The sequence below is a fragment of the Melozone crissalis genome, unplaced genomic scaffold (assembly GCF_028551555.1).
Source record: "Melozone crissalis strain CALT ecotype California unplaced genomic scaffold, PUWL_Pcris_2 ptg000041l_1, whole genome shotgun sequence".
Classification (NCBI taxonomy): domain Eukaryota; kingdom Metazoa; phylum Chordata; class Aves; order Passeriformes; family Passerellidae; genus Melozone; species Melozone crissalis.
Window position 1 is genome coordinate 2665307 of NW_026535819.1, and position 19404 is coordinate 2684710.

The 19404-nt window shown below is 49.6% G+C and overlaps 3 protein-coding genes across 3 annotated transcripts; 1 reads left to right on the forward strand and 2 right to left on the reverse strand.

The window, feature by feature from the left end:
• Window positions 1-340: 340 nt before the first annotated feature.
• On the reverse strand, window positions 341-3067 carry ENTR1 (endosome associated trafficking regulator 1). Its single transcript, XM_054284461.1, has 7 exons — window positions 2939-3067; window positions 2671-2862; window positions 2167-2240; window positions 1934-2045; window positions 1470-1532; window positions 768-895; window positions 341-501 (listed from the first exon to the last, which is right to left on the reverse strand). The coding sequence occupies exons 1-7, from the start codon at window positions 3065-3067 to the stop codon at window positions 408-410; spliced, it is 792 nt and encodes a 263-aa protein (XP_054140436.1). The 3' UTR covers window positions 341-407.
• Window positions 3068-3190: 123 nt separating this feature from the next.
• Window positions 3191-9234, forward strand: PMPCA (peptidase, mitochondrial processing subunit alpha). Its single transcript, XM_054284493.1, has 13 exons — window positions 3191-3243; window positions 3430-3632; window positions 3728-3807; window positions 4101-4183; window positions 4486-4580; window positions 4726-4826; window positions 5172-5435; window positions 5641-5733; window positions 5998-6116; window positions 6546-6636; window positions 6754-6816; window positions 7187-7331; window positions 7614-9234. Exons 1-13 carry the CDS (start codon window positions 3191-3193, stop codon window positions 7781-7783), a joined length of 1560 nt encoding a protein of 519 aa, XP_054140468.1. The 3' UTR covers window positions 7784-9234.
• A 50-nt stretch (window positions 9235-9284) lies between these two features.
• Window positions 9285-19004, reverse strand: INPP5E (inositol polyphosphate-5-phosphatase E). The gene is made up of 11 exons (XM_054284445.1): window positions 18930-19004; window positions 17206-18246; window positions 15301-15424; window positions 15009-15106; window positions 14373-14497; window positions 14154-14273; window positions 13677-13784; window positions 12778-12939; window positions 12131-12246; window positions 11651-11787; window positions 9285-10645 (listed from the first exon to the last, which is right to left on the reverse strand). Exons 2-11 carry the CDS (start codon window positions 18042-18044, stop codon window positions 10513-10515), a joined length of 1962 nt encoding a protein of 653 aa, XP_054140420.1. The 5' UTR covers window positions 18045-18246; window positions 18930-19004; the 3' UTR covers window positions 9285-10512.
• Between the last annotated feature and the right edge of the window lie 400 nt (window positions 19005-19404).

Genomic DNA, 19404 nt, shown 5'->3' on the forward strand with positions numbered 1-19404 from the left:
CATCAATGGCACCGGGACACCGCGGCACGGCCTTTAATAACACCGGGACACGGCCTTTAATGACAGCGGGACACGGCCTTCAGCGGCACCGGGACATGGCCTTCAATAGCACAGGGACACCGCGGCACGGCCATCAATGGCACCGGGACACGGCCTTTAATGACACCGGGACACCGGGCTTTCCCCCTCCGAGCACCGAAGGGCAGCGAGAGCCGCAGCCAAAGCCGCCCGGGGATTTGCGGGTGCCCGCGGGAGCTGCTCCCTTCCCGGTTCAGGGATCTCTTAAGAGGTGATGGAGATGCCAGGTCTGCAGTTTGACGCATCAAAATGAGGCCAAGTATTTAAAAAATCATTTTTTAGTAATGGTTTCCGTATGAAAACAAAGTGCTCCGTGCTGTGTGAGTCACTCAGCGTCCATCCTCTGACAGCTCCGAGATTCTGTCTATGGATTTCAGGAGATCAGCCACGAGCTGCAGGGATTCTGCTCCAGACAGCAGCTGCCTGAGGGGGAGAGATGCAGGGTTACACGTGGAGACAGGCAGCCAGGCAGCTTTGGGGGAGTTTCCCCATATTCTGTGATTTATCAAGACTGGAAACTCCCACTTCCCACTTATGTTTACACTTGGAGGAAACACATCGCGGGTAAGAACACAGAGCAGCTCCTGTGGCACAGAACACAAACCCCTGAATTTTCACCCAAAAAAACCCTGAGGAGGTTTGTCTGTGTGTCAGGAGGGTGTCGGGGGGGCTGTCCCAGCGCAGCTGACCTGATGGATGCCCTGGAGCTGGCTGTCACCCGCAGCAGCTGCTGCAGCGCCGCCTCCGCGTTCTGCTTGGCCGCGGCCAACCCCGCCCGCAGCTCCTCCTGCTCCAGCCGGGAATTCCTCAGCTCCGCCTGGGGGAGGGCAGAATCCGTGAGGAACCAGCCCGGAACCGCGGCAGATACTCTGCAGCTAATGGGGCATTCCCACAGCAGCTGATGGGCTGGGATGTAACCATTGACTGATACGAGGGAATACAATAAACAATGCAATAAACAATGCAATAAACAGTGCAATAAACAGGGCTGGAGTCCAGAGCCAGCTGCCTGCAGGGAGTGTCTGCCCAGAATCATTAGGGTTGGAAAGAGCTCTGGATGTATCCAGCCCAAGCCCTGCCAAGGCAGTGTCACCTGGAGCAGGTGGCAGGAATCCAGGTGGGTTTGGGTGTCTCCAGAGAAGGAGACTCCCCAGATTCCCTGGGCAGTTTGCTCCAGGGCTCTGCCACCCTCCACAGAAGGAAATTCCTCCTCATTTCAGTTTCTGGCCATTGCTCCTCACCACTGCACCATCCAGGCCTCCCAGGCTCTGCCAGGACACAACTCCCAAGCCTAAAAACACACCCAGCATTTTCCTCAGAGCCTGCAAAATCCTTTGCACTGGCTCAGCTCTGAGATGTGTCCCTGCAGCCCCAGCAGTGGTGCTGTGTACCTGCAGCTGTGCATTCTCCTGCCTCAGTTTGGCAGCACTGTTCTCAGCCTTGGCAGCCCTTTTCTGCAACAGAACAGAGGTTATTGAAATGATATTATTATTATTAAATATTCTATGTTATTATCAATAATAAAATACAATATTATTATATATAATAAATTGTTATATAACAATGCTAATAATAATTATCAAATTTATTCTTGAAATTAACATTAATAATAAAAATTAAATAATTATAGAAATAATAATAATAATAACCCAGGCAGCTTGAGCCACATGGGAATGAGTGATTCCAGCACAGAATGTTTGTGTTACACCACACTGTGTTCTGAATGTTTTAGGATGTAGGAACAGCTCTTTCCTTCCCTCCTCACTGCTCTTTTCTGGGATCTGCAGAACCTCCCCACCCTGACAGGGCAGAATTTCTTCCTGACATCTGATCTCAACCTGAAGCCAACACTTACAGTCATCAGCTGCAGATTCTGCTCCACGTGCTGCACCATTGCTTCCAAATCCTGTGCTTCCTTCTCTTCTTTGATTTTGTTTTCCTCTAGCTTCTTCTCAAGCTTCCTCATCCTTAAAAAAAAATAAGAGGTGGCATAGTAAGCACTTGTACCATTAAATACTTTAGGAGGGAAATTCTGGGAAGGGATCAAGAATCTCATGGTTTTGTGGAAAATTATTTCTTCTCACATACTTGTCTGCTTGAGTTTCAGACAGAATCTGAAGCTTCTTGATCTTGCTTCTCAAGATAGCATTCTCTTCTTTTAGCTAAAAAAAAGAAATTTCTTATTAGGAGTGAGGTGCATTTTCACAACAACACCAACAATCCAAGATCAATAGCAGAATGTTCAGCTTTAATGCTGGAAATCCCTGTGCTTTCTAATACATTCAAGCTGAATTTTACCCTCAGTTTACCCATCTGGAAACCACTGCGGGGCACAGGAACGTGGCACTGAACCACAGTGTAAACGTGACTAATTAATGTCCCGATCCTAAATGACCCGAGGGGCAGGAGCACGAGGAAATCACCCGGGTCATGTGCGGGGCAGCAGGACGGGGAAAGAACCGGACCCGGCCGTGCTGAGCGCGCATTTCCAGAGCTCATTCTGTTCCCCAGCGGCTCTCGGCGGGGCAGGCGGTGCCGGGCCGGGCTCGGGGCGGCTCTCCCGGAGCGGTACCGGGGTCGGGCGGCGCTCACCTGTTCGTAGCTCGGCTGCCCGGGGGAAGCCCGGCCCGGCCCCGGCGCGGCTCCGGCGCTGCCCAGGTGTTCCTGCTCCGCGGCCAGCGGCCGGTAGCTCTCGCTCCATTCCTCCTCCTCCTCCTCCTCGTCCTCCTGCTCGTCCCCCGACTCTGCGGGCACTGCGGGCAGCGGGGGCACAGCCCAAGCCGCCTGCGGAGGGGACAGCGCGCTGAGGTGGGCGGCGTGACGGGGCGGATCCCGGCCGCGCTGCCGCGCACGGCCTTACCTGCGTGTCAGCGCCCGCGCCGTCCCCGCCGCGGGCCTTGGAGCGGACGAACTCGCGGAAGGAGAAGGGGTTGGGCTCGGCCGGAGCCCCCGGCAGCGGCTCCGCCACCGGCAGCGCCGGCGCCGCCATGGCCGCCTGAGGGCGGGGCGGGGCGGGGCCTCCTACTCGGCGCGGACCAATGAGCGCGCGCGCTCCGCCGCCGCGCCCACCCGCGGCCCCGCCCCCTGACCCCACGCTCCCGGTGGCGGCAAGATGGCGGCGGCCATGGCGTGGCTGCGGCGCGGCGCCTGCGGCCCGGCCCGGCGGTGAGCGGGGCCCGGCACCGCGCGGGGAGGGCACGGAGCCGGGGACAGCGGGGGGACAGCGGGGGGACAGCGCGGGGACAGCGGGGGGACGGGCGGCACCCGCTCTGGGGGGGGATCAGCGCTCGGTACCGGCCTCGGGCGGAGCGGCGCGCCCGCAGCCCTGACGGTGTGCCCGGTGTGCCGCAGGTGCGGGCTGGCGGCCGGCCGGAGCTACAGCGGCGGCGGCGCCTACCCCAGCGTGTCGCTGACGTGCCCGCTGCCCGGCGTGCCCAAGGCCGTGTTCGCGGCGGCCGAGAGCCGGGAGCGCTTCGAGACGCGGGTGACGGTGCTGGAGAACGGGCTGCGCGTCGCCTCCCAGAACAAATTCGGGCAGTTCTGCACCGTGGGCGGTGAGTACAGGCGGGGCCGGGGACAGCCGGGGTCACCCGGTTGTGAGGAGCGCGGGTGTCAAAGTCACGCTGGTTTGTTCTTCTCTTTGCTGCAGTTCTGGTGAATTCGGGATCCAGACACGAAGCGAAATATCTCAGTGGTATCTCGCACTTCTTGGAGAAGCTGGCGTTCTCTGTGAGTGCTGCCCTGGCTCCCCAAATCTGCACAGAGCAGCCAAGGAGGGCTGAGCCACAGGGCTCCTCGCTCCTAGTGGTGACAGCATCGATAAAGTCACAGAATCCTGATTGTTTATTAATGAGCATGACTGTAATTACATTTTAATAGTCTTTGTGGTTTCACCTCCAAGGCTGACATGTAGTGATCAGACTCTAGGACTGAAAGAATGTCAGAGATGCTCTGGGTTACTCTGAAGGGTTATAAACAGTTATTGTTTTACTAATTAATAACACTGGTATCTTCTTCCTTAGTCCACAGCTCAGTTTGGCAGCAAAGATGAAATTCTCCTCACCTTGGAGAAGCACGGAGGCATTTGTGACTGCCAGGCATCGAGGTGAGCTGATCCTTCTGCTCCTTCTGCTCTTACCTGGTGTTGTAGCACTGACAACACTTTTAATCTCTTTTCCTGGTGTAGGGCAGGAAAAGCCACTTTTTGTTCCCAAGCAGCAGAAATCCATTTGTTTGGGCTGCTGGGAAGCTACAAAAGTGAGCCTGAAAGGATGATAAAACTCAGATCTCTTTCATTTGTGAAGCATTTAATGATTAGAACAGCTTTATCTGTGATTTCCTGATGCTGAGATGACACTGAGTGACTCAGAAGTGATGTCTCAGTGCAGAACCTGTTGTGTGTTGCAGGGACACCATCATGTATGCAGTGTCTGCTGATGCCAGGGGCCTGGACACCGTGGTCAACTTGCTGGCTGATGTAACCCTGCAGCCCAGGTTATCAGGTCTGGCAGCACAACCCTCTATCTCAAAAACCCCATTTCCACCTCATGGCTTGCTCCTGAGAGCTCAGGATTCTCTCTGAAGTGACCTTGCAGCACCTGGGGGTTTTCTGTAGGGGTTGCCATGCCTGGCTTTGTCTCATTGCAGATGAAGAAATTGAGATGACCCGAATGGCCATCAGGTTTGAGCTGGAGGATCTGAACATGAGACCTGACCCCGAGCCTCTGCTGACAGAAATGATCCACGCGGTAACACACTGGCAGTTCCACCCTGCTGCATTCCTCATTTGTTTTGGCAGCTTCAGGGTTTATTTTAGACTGTTCTAAAACCAGATTTTCTGTTATTTGATTTCTGTGATGGGAGAATTTGGCTGTCCCTTCCCTTTGAAATCCAGCATTCTCCACATGTGGAAGATTCTAACCCAAACTGCAAAACAATTCTATTTGTAACTTCCCTTTGTTGGTGTGGGTGACAAAACGTGACTGAGTTGAAACACTCGCAGATTTTCCTCTCTCAGATGTGGGCTTAATTCCAAAGCAAAATGAGGTTTAGAGTAAAATGTTTGTGACTTTAATGTGTCTGTTCCCTTTTAGGCAGCCTTCAGAGACAACACAGTGGGGCTGAACAGGTTCTGCCCCGTGGAGAACACGGACAAAATCGACCGTGCCGTGCTGCACTCCTACCTGAGCAGCTACTACACCCCAGACAGGATGGTGCTGGCTGGGGTGGGCATTGAGCACGAGCACCTGGTGGAGTGTGCCAGGAAACACCTGCTGGGCGTGCAGCCCGTGTGGGGCTCGGGGCAGGGCAGGGCTGTGGACAGGTCTGTGGCTCAGTACACCGGAGGCATCATCAAGGTACGTGCTGCAGGTGGCTGCTTGCTGGGATTTGCTGATTTCTCTGCAGAATTTCCTTTTTTTTTAAGTTACATTTCATGAGTATGAGCCTCAAACTGGCCATGACTGCTGTAAATTGGGTAGTGTGGTGATTATTGGGAATATATCAAACTGGGTACAAGAGCTGTGAAAATTGGTGTTAGTGATCTGTCTGCCCTTGCCACAGGTTGAAAAAGACATGTCAGATGTCAGTCTGGGCCCTACTCCCATCCCAGAGCTCACCCACATCATGATTGGCTTAGAAAGCTGCTCGTTTTTAGTAAGTATTAACCTAAAATCCTTTTTTGTGTGCCCTGTACTTGGAATACACAAACCTGTTCCTTGGAGCATCCCAGGAACACTGACTCACCCCACAAACATTGACATTTTTGCTGCTGCCCATAAAAACAAGCAGCATTTCCCACAACACTTTGCTGAAGGTTTTGCCCCTCCCACTGCTCTTGTGCTGTGTTTTTCCCTCCCCTTTACTCACCCCAGAGCTTCGAGGGCTCTGCCATGACCTGGGTTTGTTGTTGCAATGCAGGAGGACGATTTCATTCCTTTTGCTGTGCTGAACATGATGATGGGAGGTGGTGGCTCTTTTTCAGCTGGAGGGCCTGGCAAGGGCATGTTCACCCGGCTCTACCTCAATGTGCTCAACAGGTGGGTTTGTCTTGCTGTTTATGGGGTGCCAGAAACAATCCTGTAGCAGTTTTACTTGGAAAAAAGCAAATCTCACCAGGTTTTACATCAGGTAAATCTGCTTGGAACATGGGACTGGTGTGTCAGTTGGGATTTTGAGAGGGTGAAAGTAAAGGGCAGAAATGACCAGGAGTTGTGTTTTCTTCTTCTAGCCCTATCCATGCTTTAATCAGGGAATATTAACAGGATTGGCTCTGTATTTTCCTGGATTCAAGTGGAGAGAAGGGAGTAGATGCCACATCCATAAACTGTCAGAAGCAGGGACTGACAATTCTCACTGCACTGCTGAGAATCCTGAGAATGCACTGGGAGGGTGCTCACCGTCCATGTTTAATTTTCACGTTGTAAATTGTGGGTTTTAAATTTTAAAATACTGTTTTATACTCACAGGCACCACTGGATGTACAATGCCACCTCTTACCACCACAGCTATGAGGACACAGGTCTGCTGTGCATCCATGCCAGTGCAGATCCAAAACAGGTACAGAGTCCTGTGCTCAGAGACAGGAGTCCTTACCCAGTACCCACATCAGTCCCAGGGTTCTGTGGACACAAAGAGCATTGTTCTGATCTTCTCTCCATCATCTGCTTTCCCCAGGTTCGGGAGATGGTGGAAATCATCACCAGGGAATTCATCCTCATGGCAGGAGCAGTGGGAGAGGTCAGCAGCACATTTGAGTTTGCAGATGGTCTTTGAGTTGAAAGAGTCCCTGGAAGTGTCCAAGGCCAGGCTGGACAGGGCTTGGAGCACCCTGGGACAGTGGAAGCTGTCCCTGCCCATGGCAGGGGTTGGCACTGGATGGGCTTTAAGGTCCCTTCCAACCCAAACCAGTCTGGGATCCTGTGAATGCATTGCATTGACTGTGCTAGAATGGATTTTATAGATAATTTTGTTATATATTTCTGTAAAAGAATACAGCAACATTAGCAATGCATCCACAGAGAGAGGTTTCTGCAGAACTCCTCCATCTTACCTTGTACTACCGAGCAGCAATTAATTTTTTTTTTTTTAATTTCCTGCTCATTCACAGGTAGAACTTGAGAGAGCAAAGACACAGCTCAAGTCCATGCTCATGATGAACCTGGAGTCTCGGCCAGTGATCTTTGAAGATGTGGGGAGGCAGGTTTTGGCAACAAACACAAGGAAGCTACCTCATGAGCTCTGTGACCTCATCAGTGAGTAGCCAGTGCTTTGCCTTGCCTCAAGGGAACTGTGGGTACAGTTAAAATATTCTTGTAGCACTGATGAATTACCTCTGAAAGTACTACAGAAATACATGTCAAACGGAGCTTAATTGCTTTCACAATTACAGCACAGGGCTTATTTTGGTCAGAAGGAAGGGAAAGCAAGAATCATGGTAGAGAAGATACCGAGTTGGTTTTCTGAGCACGGGCCCAAAGCTGCTTTGTGCTGTTTGCAATGGAGGTGTCACAGCTCTGCCTTTCCTCTGCCTGCAGGTCAGGTGAAACCCAGCGATATCAAGAGGGTGGTGACTAAGATGCTGCACAAGAAGCCAGCAGTGGCTGCCCTGGGGGACCTGACAGACCTGCCCACGTACGAGCACATCCAGGCCGCGCTCTCCAGCAAGGACGGGCGGCTCCCGCGGCTCTACCGCCTCTTCCGATAGAGAGAGCAGCACCTCCTTCCCAGCCTCAAATCCCTTCTTTTTTAGTGGTTTTTTTTTCATTCTCATGTTGCTGTACCACCCTCCCTGCCCCCAATGCTCCCAGGCATTCTGTGCAAGCGTGGAGCTGAGCAAAGCTGCTTTGGAGCACTGGAGTGTGAAGAGCTCGTGTAAGGAGCCAGCGCTGCCCCTGGAGGAGGAGTCTGACCCTCTGAGTAGGTTACAGGGGAAGATGGGTGTTGACACCTTTCTCTTGGCTTTGGGGAGAACAGAGCAAGCCAAAACGTTCATCACTACAGTGAAAGCACATCTCTGAGCAGTCACTGCCTCTTCATCACCCAGCAGTGGAAGTGGGGCTGTCACATGAGGCCTCACTGTGCCCTTCCTGAGGAATGTGTGGCCCCTTAAACAGCTTGGCTTCCATGTCTCAATTCAGAGAATATTTATAACTGGTGCCAAGGTGAACTAAGACTTGGTCAAACTGAATTAGGAAAATAATAGTTACTGTCCCTGTGAAGTTAGCCAGAAAGTTTCCTGCAATCCAGATTTTGTTACAAATCACGGATCCATCACCATCTGACAAGGAATCGCCCACCTGGGAATAACTTCATCATCTTGCCAGAGTTCCAAGGAAAGCAGCCCCATGGCAGAACCAATTTTCTGTGGAGTTCCTCTGCAGAGGTACTGTACATAATGGACACTTACTTGAGAATGAGGTTGATCCTATTCTTTAGGTTTTTCACTTGGACATGAACTGTGCTAAAGAATAAAAGTTCTTTTCCTCCAGAGTTGCTTTACAAACAGTTATTAAAGGAGTTGCTGCTGCTGCACCTTAAACTCGTGCCTCATTTCCTCAGTGTCACCCAGATGGACTTAAGGCCTTGCAAAAGGAAGACACAATCAGTCTCACAGCAGAGATGTGGCTCAGCTGCAAGTCAAGATAACAAAATCACAACATTTAGAAACACAATCTTGACTGACACCACGTCACAGAAAGCCAAGTGCCACACGTGTGACATGCTAAAGAAATGGAGACTCAAAAGAGGAATAAAACACTGGATTTATATAACCCCTTAAACATGGGTTCAAAAACACAAGACAGCTGCCCTGCAGCTCTTCAGTGCTAGATGTGTTTGCTAAGGAGCAATGCAGCTGGGAGCAGAGCACTGTGAGGCTGCTGGTACCTGCTTTACCCCATCCTTTCCTCATGCAACTCCAATGTTGCATTGCTTCCTGCAGAGCCCACAGTGTGCAAGTCCTGTTCAGTTGTTGTGTATGTTTGTGAGGAAATAAAGAGACCTCTGAACAACTGAGCAAGTAGTAAGAGTTCTGAAATTCATCTGCCAAGGGTTTCCTGAGCTGGCCAGTGGAGCATGCTCTGTTCAATGCAAACAATTACAGAGAAATCTGTCCCACCCTTCCAGCTGGAGACATGGCCCAGGTCACCCAAACACACACCACACAAAGAACCCTGGTTCTGACAACAATAAAAGCTGGTTCTCACTTAAGGTATTGCATTAATTTATTTTTATTCCTTTAAAAAGAAAGGAAATCCAAATACCTGATGGCTACAGACAGGTCAGTGCCATAAATGTACCGCAGAACAGGAGCCTGTCTTGGACAGGTTGCATAGTCAGCAGCACTTCCTCCAAGGTGTTTGCATGATGTTTTAGGTCCTAAAGTGATTAATGATCCCATCTGTGCCCATGAGGAGTTCTTAATTATTAGCTGTACTTAACATTTTACCAGTGCCATACTGGTCCTTGCAGTATATATAGCCTTAAGACAACACTACCTCAGAAATAGCAAGTTATTCACAGTTTACTGATCCGGAAAAATAAAGCCAAAAGGAATTGACTGTGATTGGAGGTAATGGAGCTGTGTGGAGCTGAGTGGCTGCAGTTGCTCTGCAAACCTCCCTGGTGCACTCACTTGCATCACTTTGGTGAAGCATCACACAGTGCCTGTTCTCAGATAAATTCCAGCTCCTGCTGCTGAAGGCAGGTAGTGCTTAATCAGCCCTGGGCAGGACAAGTGAGTTCAGGAAGGGATGACTTCAAGCAGTCTCAGCAGACAAATATATGGCCTGAGAGTTTGGTATTTACCCCCTTAGTAACAGAAGGCCTATAGAACAATTATTGAAAGGCAATGTTTCTACACTTCAATGTACAGGAGTACATTCACAAACAATTTGCTGTAGAGGACCCAAAAAGCCCAACACAGGAGCACCATCCACACACACAACTGCCATGAACTGGTCCCTGTTACTGCCTGTACACAACACCAACACTTGGCTACAGAGAAGGAGCAAACCCAACCCCACACTGGATGGAAGTTACCCTGACCAAACCAAAGAGACAAATGAAGAATTCACTCTTCTGCAGGCTTCTCTTAGGGCCCCTCTGGGTGATGCAGTTGCAGCAGCTGTGCCCCTGCATGGAGGGGAACCGAGGGGCTGCACCCAGTGGCTTCCTAAGATAGTCTGGTTAAAAATAAACCAATTACACCAGTTGGGATGGATGTCTTAAAGAACTGACTCCTTTTCTTAGGCAGAAGCACTTGAGCTACATGGATTAGCTCATGCAAATGAATCCAGGATGAGGTTTAAGACATTCTTCACAAGCCACAGCAACTGCCAGAGGTGCTTATGCAGACAATTCCCTGCAGAGTTTGCCATGGTCTGAAATCCTCTTTTGGGGCACCTCTACCACAAGCACTGCAGAGCTTTCAGCTCAAGAAATGCTACATATGCTGCTGGATCTTTGGTCCTTTTGCTCCCGGAGTCTCAGAAGCTCCCTTGTGGCCCGCCTCCTTATTCCGATTAAATACAGATCTCTGTCAAACAGCCCTGCAGCCAGGGGGATGCTGCAACAGGAACACAAGCCAGCAGGTCAGGGCAGAAACACGTTCTTGTTTGCCCAGCATTTCCCTACTACTTCATACAACAAAGGCCACAAATCTGATTTTTACTTTCTTAAGGCATTCAGCAACTGCTGTGGGAGAAACAAGAGTTGTTCTTCCACAGCAACAAGTTAAGGTTTTTCACAATACTTTAAATGCTGGTTGTAAAAGGGAAATGTACTTTAAATTTTAGCATGAACTCACCTGCTTTTATATATAAAGGACTTTCTTAATGACTCTGGATTAAAACCCACTCATTTGAAAAGCTACACCAGGTTACTGCTAGCTTGGTGTACTCCCTGGTGTGGTTCATCTCAATAATTCTTACCGTGGTCTGTTTTAGAGAGGAAACCTCAGCAGCCCATCACACACTGCTATTTAATGGGTATTTAACACCCAGAAACAAAAATTCCCATTGTAATTGCACTGCTGATCAAATACTTTGAGAAATCACTTTTTTAGATATTCAGGTCTTGAAATCCCTGACCATGTTACTTACAAAATGCAGAATTATTCCAAACCAAATTTCCTAAGGAGTTCTACTAATACAACAGCCTTCAACAGCCTATGCAGGACATTAAGAACTTGGGAAGATCTCAAAATACTCCACTGACATCCAGCTATGCTGAACTGCAGCCACCACTGGGGAAAGAAAACAGAACTGATCCTAAACAGGGGAAGAGGAAGAGAAGAGGAAAGCTGCCCATGCTGATAGGGAAAACAAAGAGCTGCATCTCAGATAAAACACAGATTTACATTCAATTCCAGTGGGCTCCATTTATCCCCCTCAGAAGGATTAAGAGACCTGGCAGCAGGGATTTCAGCTGTCAGGGCAAGGTTTAAGCTCTTACTGCTCTGGCCACCAGCATGTACTGGGTAAAACCCAACCAGGCTGCAGGGACAGACACAGGAGGATCTCCTCGGGGTCACTGGAGCAATCAGGCATGGGGAGCTGCAGGAGGTACTCACTTGTCTCTGCCAGGCCTCACTTTGACACGAAACAAGGCAAACACAGGTCGGTGGTCTGAGGTTTTGATGACAGGACAAGAGGAGTATTTGACAGCCTGGATGTCGTCCTTGTAGCGGCTGCGGAACACGACCCGGTCCTGGAGGGGGGGAGAGGGGACAGGGAGGGTGACTGCACATCACCCACCCTGGAGAGCAGCACTGCTGCACAAGAGACAAATCCATTCATTCATCACCCTCCACTTGGTGAAATTAATGTGGCCTTGGATGGGGATCCATTCATTGTCTGAACCCAACAGTTCTGTGCCAGCTCTGAGCCCACTCACACAGATGTAAGGCAGGGAAAATAAGGTTAACAGCCTGTGCCAAACTCTCCCTGTGCTCACAGATTCTACAATCCTTTCTTCCACAAGTCCCAGCTGCCCTTAAGCAACAAATCTCAGCACAACTGAATCCCCTTTGACTCCTGAAATCATCCCTTACCGTGTAGGAGGGTGTCCTTTGCTTGGAGGTGGTGTCATAGCTGTCCTTTCCTATGTCAAACTTGTAGGAAGGACGGAAATGGATAGCAGCCTCTTGGAATCCTTTGAAAATAGACCCTGGAAGGGAAGGGAGAATGGCATGAACAAAATCCTCCCTCCTTAGAACTGTCTACTAATGCTGGCTAGAAACAACAGCCATGTACAGCCCAGAAAAACCTGGGCTCCAGAAAGGGAGCAAGCTCCAATTCTGACATGGAGAGGATAAAAAATAGCCAGTGTCTGTTTAGTCAGTGGTCAATTAAACAAAGAATTCCCCTTCCAAAGCTTGTGCTTTGAAAGCTTGTGCTGCTTTGCAAATGCTGTTCAAATCTAAATTCCCTGGACACTGGGACAGAAAGATGCCCAGGTTATGGAGGAGTCAGATGAAACAGCAGCAAATGGCTTGGGAGGTTACATTAAACAGAACAAAGTGCTACAGCAACAGGTCCCTTGACACACTGCCACTGTACTTGACAGCTGCTGACTCCCTTCTTCAGGGAACTTAAATCAAAAAAAGTCTCTAGGAATTGGGGACTGGGCTGCCATTACTCCTGTGTGCAGGTATCTTTGTTTCTGGAGAGGAGGGAGATAACAGCTGCTGTCCCTCACCCCGACTCATCTCACTGGTCAGCTGGTCGTACACCAGGAGCTTGGACACGTCTGTGTTGGGGTTCTGGTTCAGGATGGAATCCACCGTCTCCCGATCCTTGTTCAGCCGGAAGTTGAAGTCCCCAAACCAGAAAACTTCATCGAACCGAGTTGTGACATCACCTGCAAATTCACAGCACAAGGTTCAATGGATGCTGCTGGATGTGTTTGAGGAAGAAATTCTTTCTTTTCACTACCTGGAGGTGTGATATTGAATATGTTTTCTATCTGTGATCACCACTGAATATGGGAATTAACAAACCAGGAGAAAACAGAACAGAAATGTTAAAAACCAAAGAAAAAGCTGAAAAGGGACCAAACTATCTATAGAACCTAACACCAGAGGGAACACAAAAAGCTAATGCTACACTGCAGATAAAGAGCATATTAAATTTCCTAGTAGAAGGACCTAATTATCTATCTAGGTATCAAGTTGTCAGCACAGTACTAGGAAACAATAATGGACTTTGGCAGACAATGCTCTGACCTGTGTACATGCAAAGTGACATAAGGTTTATTCTCTTAAATTTGAAATAAAGTAATTCCTAATTGTTCTGGAAAGTGAAACACATCTGTAATATTAATAATAATTAAACCAAAATAATTGCTAAAAAAATACATAATGTAAAAATTCCCTTTTGAATTTTCTCTCTTCCATTTCAATTCTTTTTTTCAAATTCCCAATTTCAAGGAAAAAAAAAATCATGGGAGTAATAACCATCCTCACACAAAAAGAGCTGTAGTTTCTTTTCACACAGTCTCAAATCATCACTCTGCTTGTCTCTTTCCCAGTGCAGACTGAGAGACAATGCCCAGACTCTGCTGAGCTGCGCTCCCCCTGCTCATGGTTTCACACTTACTGGAGCTGGATCGATATGGGTTTGTGTCTGGAACATTCTTGGGAAGTGTAAGGGCTTGAATGGTTTTATTGTAGTCCAGTTTCCTCTCATTCACTTTACTGTCCCCAGCTGCAAGACAGAAACCCCATTACTGCCAACAGGGAATCATTTTCATGCAATGATCATTTCTGGTTATACCAGGAGCTTCCAAAGGGTATCAGACATTTTCCACACATAACATGTGACACTCTGGGAGTGTCTGCACTGAATAATGATGGCAGAAAGTGGGAAAAGGGACACAACGGTGCAGAGTTCATTTCTGTTTCTATAAACACAGTTCTTTTGTAAGTTTGTTACCAAGCAAACCTCCTCCCTTATCCTTCTCAGCTTAGCAATCCTGAGCTTTGGCTCCAGCCTGAGCTGCTTTTTCACCTCTGTACAGCTCCCTCCCCTCCTCCCTCAACCAGGACACCCGTAGCAAGATTGCAAATGTCTCACACGTGAAGTGGGAGGTGATGAAGAGAAAGGAGGTGCCAAAAAAGGTGAAGCTGATTCCCAGAGCCCCCTTGGTTTTGATCTGAGACACGATTCGAGTTGTCACCGTGGCATACTCCACTTCTGCAAGGAGGAAAAGAAGATGGTGTTACTGAAACGCTTCTGGCAGTGAGAAGGGGGGTTAGGAGAGGGAGGAAGGGCAGGGCACAGGCTGGCACACACCTGAGCAGAACCAGATGAGGTCCCTGCGGATGAAGACGGACATGTAGAGCACGCCGTGCGCGGCCGAGTGCAGCAGGACGTAGTGCGGGCCCAGCGTCTCCTGCAGCCGGATCTCCCACTCCCTCCTGCAGGACAGAGCAACAGCTGCACCACACAGCCAGCACAGAGACAGCAACAGCCAGGAGAGCAGGTCAGCCTCAGAGCAATCCCTCTCACACACAGCATCAAGGCACGAGCTAAACCTCCCTGCACTCAACTGCGGTGCCACAGAAATCAGCACAGCTCTGCCATCAGGATGAAATTCTGTATGCACAGAGAAGTTATTCCATCCCTGGGAGTGTCCAAGGCCACGTTAGAGCACCCTGGTCTAGTGCAAGGTGTCCCTGCCCATGGCAGGGGCTGGCACTGGATGAGCTTTAATGTCCTTTCCAACCCAAACCATTCTGGGATTTTATGATATACAGATCTCCTCCAAATCCCATTTCCACTGGTGCTCATGCAATAGAATTCAGTCTTGTTAAATAGATTGATTATTGAAAATATTATGAATACAACAGAGACTATTTCTAGTCTAATTCAAAGCAAAATGATTAGTTAACAATAGAAGAAGATGGTTCATTACATTGTTTTTGCTACCTGTCTGGACAGCCTTCTTGAACCCCAATGACATACATGTCCTGGGCAAAGTCTGGATCTGTTGGCAATAAGAAGTCATCCAGATTCACTGGAAGTTCCTATTACACAAGAAATTTAAAACAAAAGGGAAGAAAAGAAAAGCAGTATTAGTTATGCAAGTATTTACTACAAAAATACCTTGTAATTTGACAAAGATGACTGACAAGGAACATAGCCTTGAACAGAAAAGCATCACCCCAGTCCTCTCAGTAGAGCTGGGGTAACTTTACTGCCAAAGGACCTGCTCATTTACCTTCTGGCCCTGCATGTTCCAGGTGGCCACAAAGATTCCCATACTCCGATTAGGGAAATATCTGCTGAGTTCTTCTGCTCCCATTAAGGCACCACTTGCCAGAAGGCTGCCTTCCAAATAGCTCCTGTGGACAGAAGACACAAAAATGAGCATCTTTTTGGAAAAAGGAAAGGGCAGGGCAGCTGGGATATTGATGTGGAATGTTTGAATCTTGAAGTAATCAAGAATATAACTTTAAGAAGGAATTTAATATTTATAAATTGTTCTGCTTGTCTGAAGTTCCTTCCAAAGCCAGGACATGAGGGTGATGGTGAGGCTGATGCTGCTCAAGCTCTGTGATGAGAAGGCTGAAGCCATCCAAAGTCTTCAGCCCCACAAAACTCATCCAAATACAGAACAAAGAAATTGGTTTGACAACCTCAGGGTGCCCAGAGCAGCTGTGGCTGCCCCTGGACCCCTGGAAATATCCAAGGCCAGGCTGGACAGGGCTTGGAGCACCCTGGGACAGTGGAAAGTGTCCCTGCCATGGCAGGGGTGGCACTGGATGAGCTTTGAGGTCCCTTACACCCAAACCATTCTGTGATTCCATTAAATTTGAGCACCCTGAAGCAGCTCAGTTTACTTCAAACATAAAAACAGCTCCACCATTCCCAGTGTTCTGGCATCAGGTTTCTCCTAACCAAAAACTCACATCCTTCCTTCAATTCAGCTCATCAAATCAGCTTCCAGAAAATAATTTATTGAGCCTGAGGTCCCAAAATCCCCTTTGGGAAGGGCAGATGCATCCCACAGTACCTGCCTCTCTGAAGGACATAGGTGAGGGATGCTGGCACAGGGACTGCATGTTGAATAAGCATTTTTAATCTTGCTTAAGCTCTGCAAATAATGATGAGAGAATAATGTCAGGGAGTTCTGGGCAACCCAGCTGGCTCCAGGTGCTTTAAGGAGGAATGGGAAAGAAAACCCTCGTGGCAAACAAGTAACAATCTATCTTTGGGGCTTTTTTACCAGCTAGTAACACTTTCATTTATCTCAGAATTCTTTCCCCTCTACTACAGACTCCCACGCTCTGGATCAATGATTGGGTTTTTCCCTCCTGCAGAGCAGCTCCTGCGGGATACTGGAGTAGTTCCCAGCACATAAATTTGTTCCTGCCAGAAACCAAACAAGTGCAACCTCTGCTCAGCATCTCACAGGACTGTGATAATGCTGCATGACAATCTCAGTTTAAAATATCTGGTGCTATTTTTTTCCTGTAGTTTACCATTTTAGCTCAAGCCTGATGTACTTTTAGATTTTTCTGAAAAACAGTTTTCCCAACTGCTGGCATGCACAGCCACCACTTTTTAATTCTCAAACCAGATTATGTTAATATTACAAGCAAACTGACAGCAAACCAGACCCATATGTATTTATGAGAATAAATATACAAACATATAATATGCATATATTTATATATAAAATATATGATTTAAAATATATATTTTATAGAATATAAAAATATATTATATTTTTATATTTATGAGAATATTATATTATATATCTATGAGAATAATATACAAATACTTATATTTTTATTTATATATATTTATTATTATATATAATAATATATAATATAATAAAATAATAATATATTTATTATAATATGTATTTAAGTATATTTATATATATATAAATATATATATATATTTATATAAAATCTATGAAAATACTCATATGTATTTATGAAAATACTCAGCTAAAAGGAGCAAACGAAGAATATTCATACTGATCTCTTCATTTTCCAGCTCTCTCCACAGCGGGTTCAATAACACAGAGTGGCTTTTGAGCTCACAAGCTCCCTGCCCAGAAGGATTCTCCTCCCTGCCGACACCCCAAAAGCAGAGGAACCTGGGGGAGCCCTACCTGCTGCGCACATCCTTGGCTCGGATGGGGGTGAGCACGCTGAAGGTGGATTTCATGGAGTCCGTGGAGCAGCTGTCACAGAGAGTCCCATTGCCCTGCAGCCGGGAGTCGCTGAGGCTGCTGCTCACCCTGCCGAACTTGTGCTGAGAATAAAGCCGGTAATCCAGGCAATCCGAGTCGATCCTATTAGCTGTCCTCAGCGAGTGCGAGGCCACGTTGAGCTCCATGGGGGGCAGCGGGCGGGCCGGCATGATTTGGGAGAGCCGGGGTTTGCCCCCCGCGAACCCCTTGCCCCGCAGGAGCCCCCCAAAGGCACTGGAGATCTCGGAGGCGCGTTTGCCCAGGTCCGAGGCGCCTCCCCTGCTCTTCCCTCCGGGGCTGGCTTCCAAGGCGTCCGGTGAGCTGTGCAAGGATTCCTGCTGGCCGCAGGGATTGCAGGGGCTGGCCCTGCCCCTGCTGGGAGGGCTGGGCGACGCTTCCTGCAGGGAACCGTTCGAGGAGCTCGTCTCGTTGGGATCGGTCAGACTTTCCTGGCTCGTCCTAAAGCGTCTCCACTTCCTCCAGCTCTTCTCATCCAGGGATGCAGCACGTTCCAGCCGGGGCTTCCGAGGGGGCCTTGGAGTGATCGATTTCATTTTGATATTAGCTTTGAGGTCTTCTGGCAGTTTAAAGGTCTCGCTTATGGGCGTGCCTATTTTCGGAGGTGCCCCATCGCCTCCAGCCTCCTTTTTGGCCGCTTTTCCAGCTTTTTTTGCCTGCAGGTCCTGTACCGCTCCACCCTCCATGCTCCGGGTAAGACACACCCTCGAGTGCTGCGGAAACCCATTTGGGGTACTCATTGTGCCCCAGGTACCAGCTGCTCCAGATGGAAAGTTCCTCAAAGCATAGTTTCCTTCCCTTTATCACCCTGTGGGTTTCACAGGGCTTTACTCAGCCAGCAAGGCATGGGAATGGCAGATAGCTCAGCCTTTAGCTGGGAATGAAGGGCAGGTGAATGTGCAGGCAGAGGCATTGTCTGCAAAATTCCAAGACGTGGGGAACCTGGATTCCCCCAGGAGAAAGATGAAAGAATGAAAAGTTATTGAGCTGCAAATTACTCCCCGATCAGAAAGCATCTCCTTACAGCACCTCCCTCTAGCACAACTCGCACCTTAACGTGACCTTGTTAGAAAATCACTGTTCTTTCCCGGTTTTTACCCCAAAAGCAGAGCAGAGACCTCCTGCACGGCTGTGTACATCCTACTTTAAGGAAAGGCAGCGTGCCCTGTTACGACGGGAGGGAATTTAAGCTGCACAGAAACCACAACAGCTCGTTGTCCTTGCTGTACACAGGCGTCACCAGCACGACCAGCCCGCAGCCCGAGGCCAGGAAATTTCCAGCGATCCCACAGGCACGGGGAAATCGCCGCCGCCTTTCCCTGCCTTGCACCAACCCCGCTCAACGAGAAAACGCCCCGGGGGTGACTTTGGGGTACGGGACCGGGCTCCGAGTGCATTTCTCCACGGGGGAAGCCCCTCGTCATTCTGCGGCTCCCGCCGACCAGCTTTCCCCGGCCCCGGGAAGGCAACACGCGGCGACCGCAGCCCCGAGCTGGGGTTCGGCACCGAGGGGACGCCGCCCGCATCCCCCGGCCGGGCGGGCGGGAGGGCCACGGCCCTCACAACGTCCGCGCCCCCTGCCCGCCGGGGCCGCCCCTTCCCCGCCGCTGCAGGCCGCGCCTTACCGGTTCCTCAGGCTCCTCGCCGGTATGCGTGGTCGCAGCGTCGCTGCCGGTGCCCGTTTCGGTGCCGGTGTCGGTCCCGCGGCGGCCGCCCCGGCCCGGCCGTGGCAACGCGGGCAGCGCTGGGCCCGCCCCGCCCGCAGCGCCCCCCGGCGGCCGGAGGAGCGCCCGGCAGCGCCCGCGGGGAGTCGCGGCTGTCGCGACACGGGAGGGAGGAGGCGTTTAAAAAACAGCTTAAAAATAAATGTGGTACACTGGAAGAAACTTACAAGTTGCCTGTATTAAGCCTAAAGCTTCAATTTTGAACATTTTGATCACCGGGGGTGGTAGGGACCTTAAGCTCACCCAGTTTGCAGCCTCTGCCATGGATACAGACACCTTCTACAGGCTCCGAGCCCTGCCCAGCCTGACCCTGGACACTTCCAGGGATGGGACAGCCACAATTTCTCTGAGCAACTGTGCCAGAGCCTCTTCACTT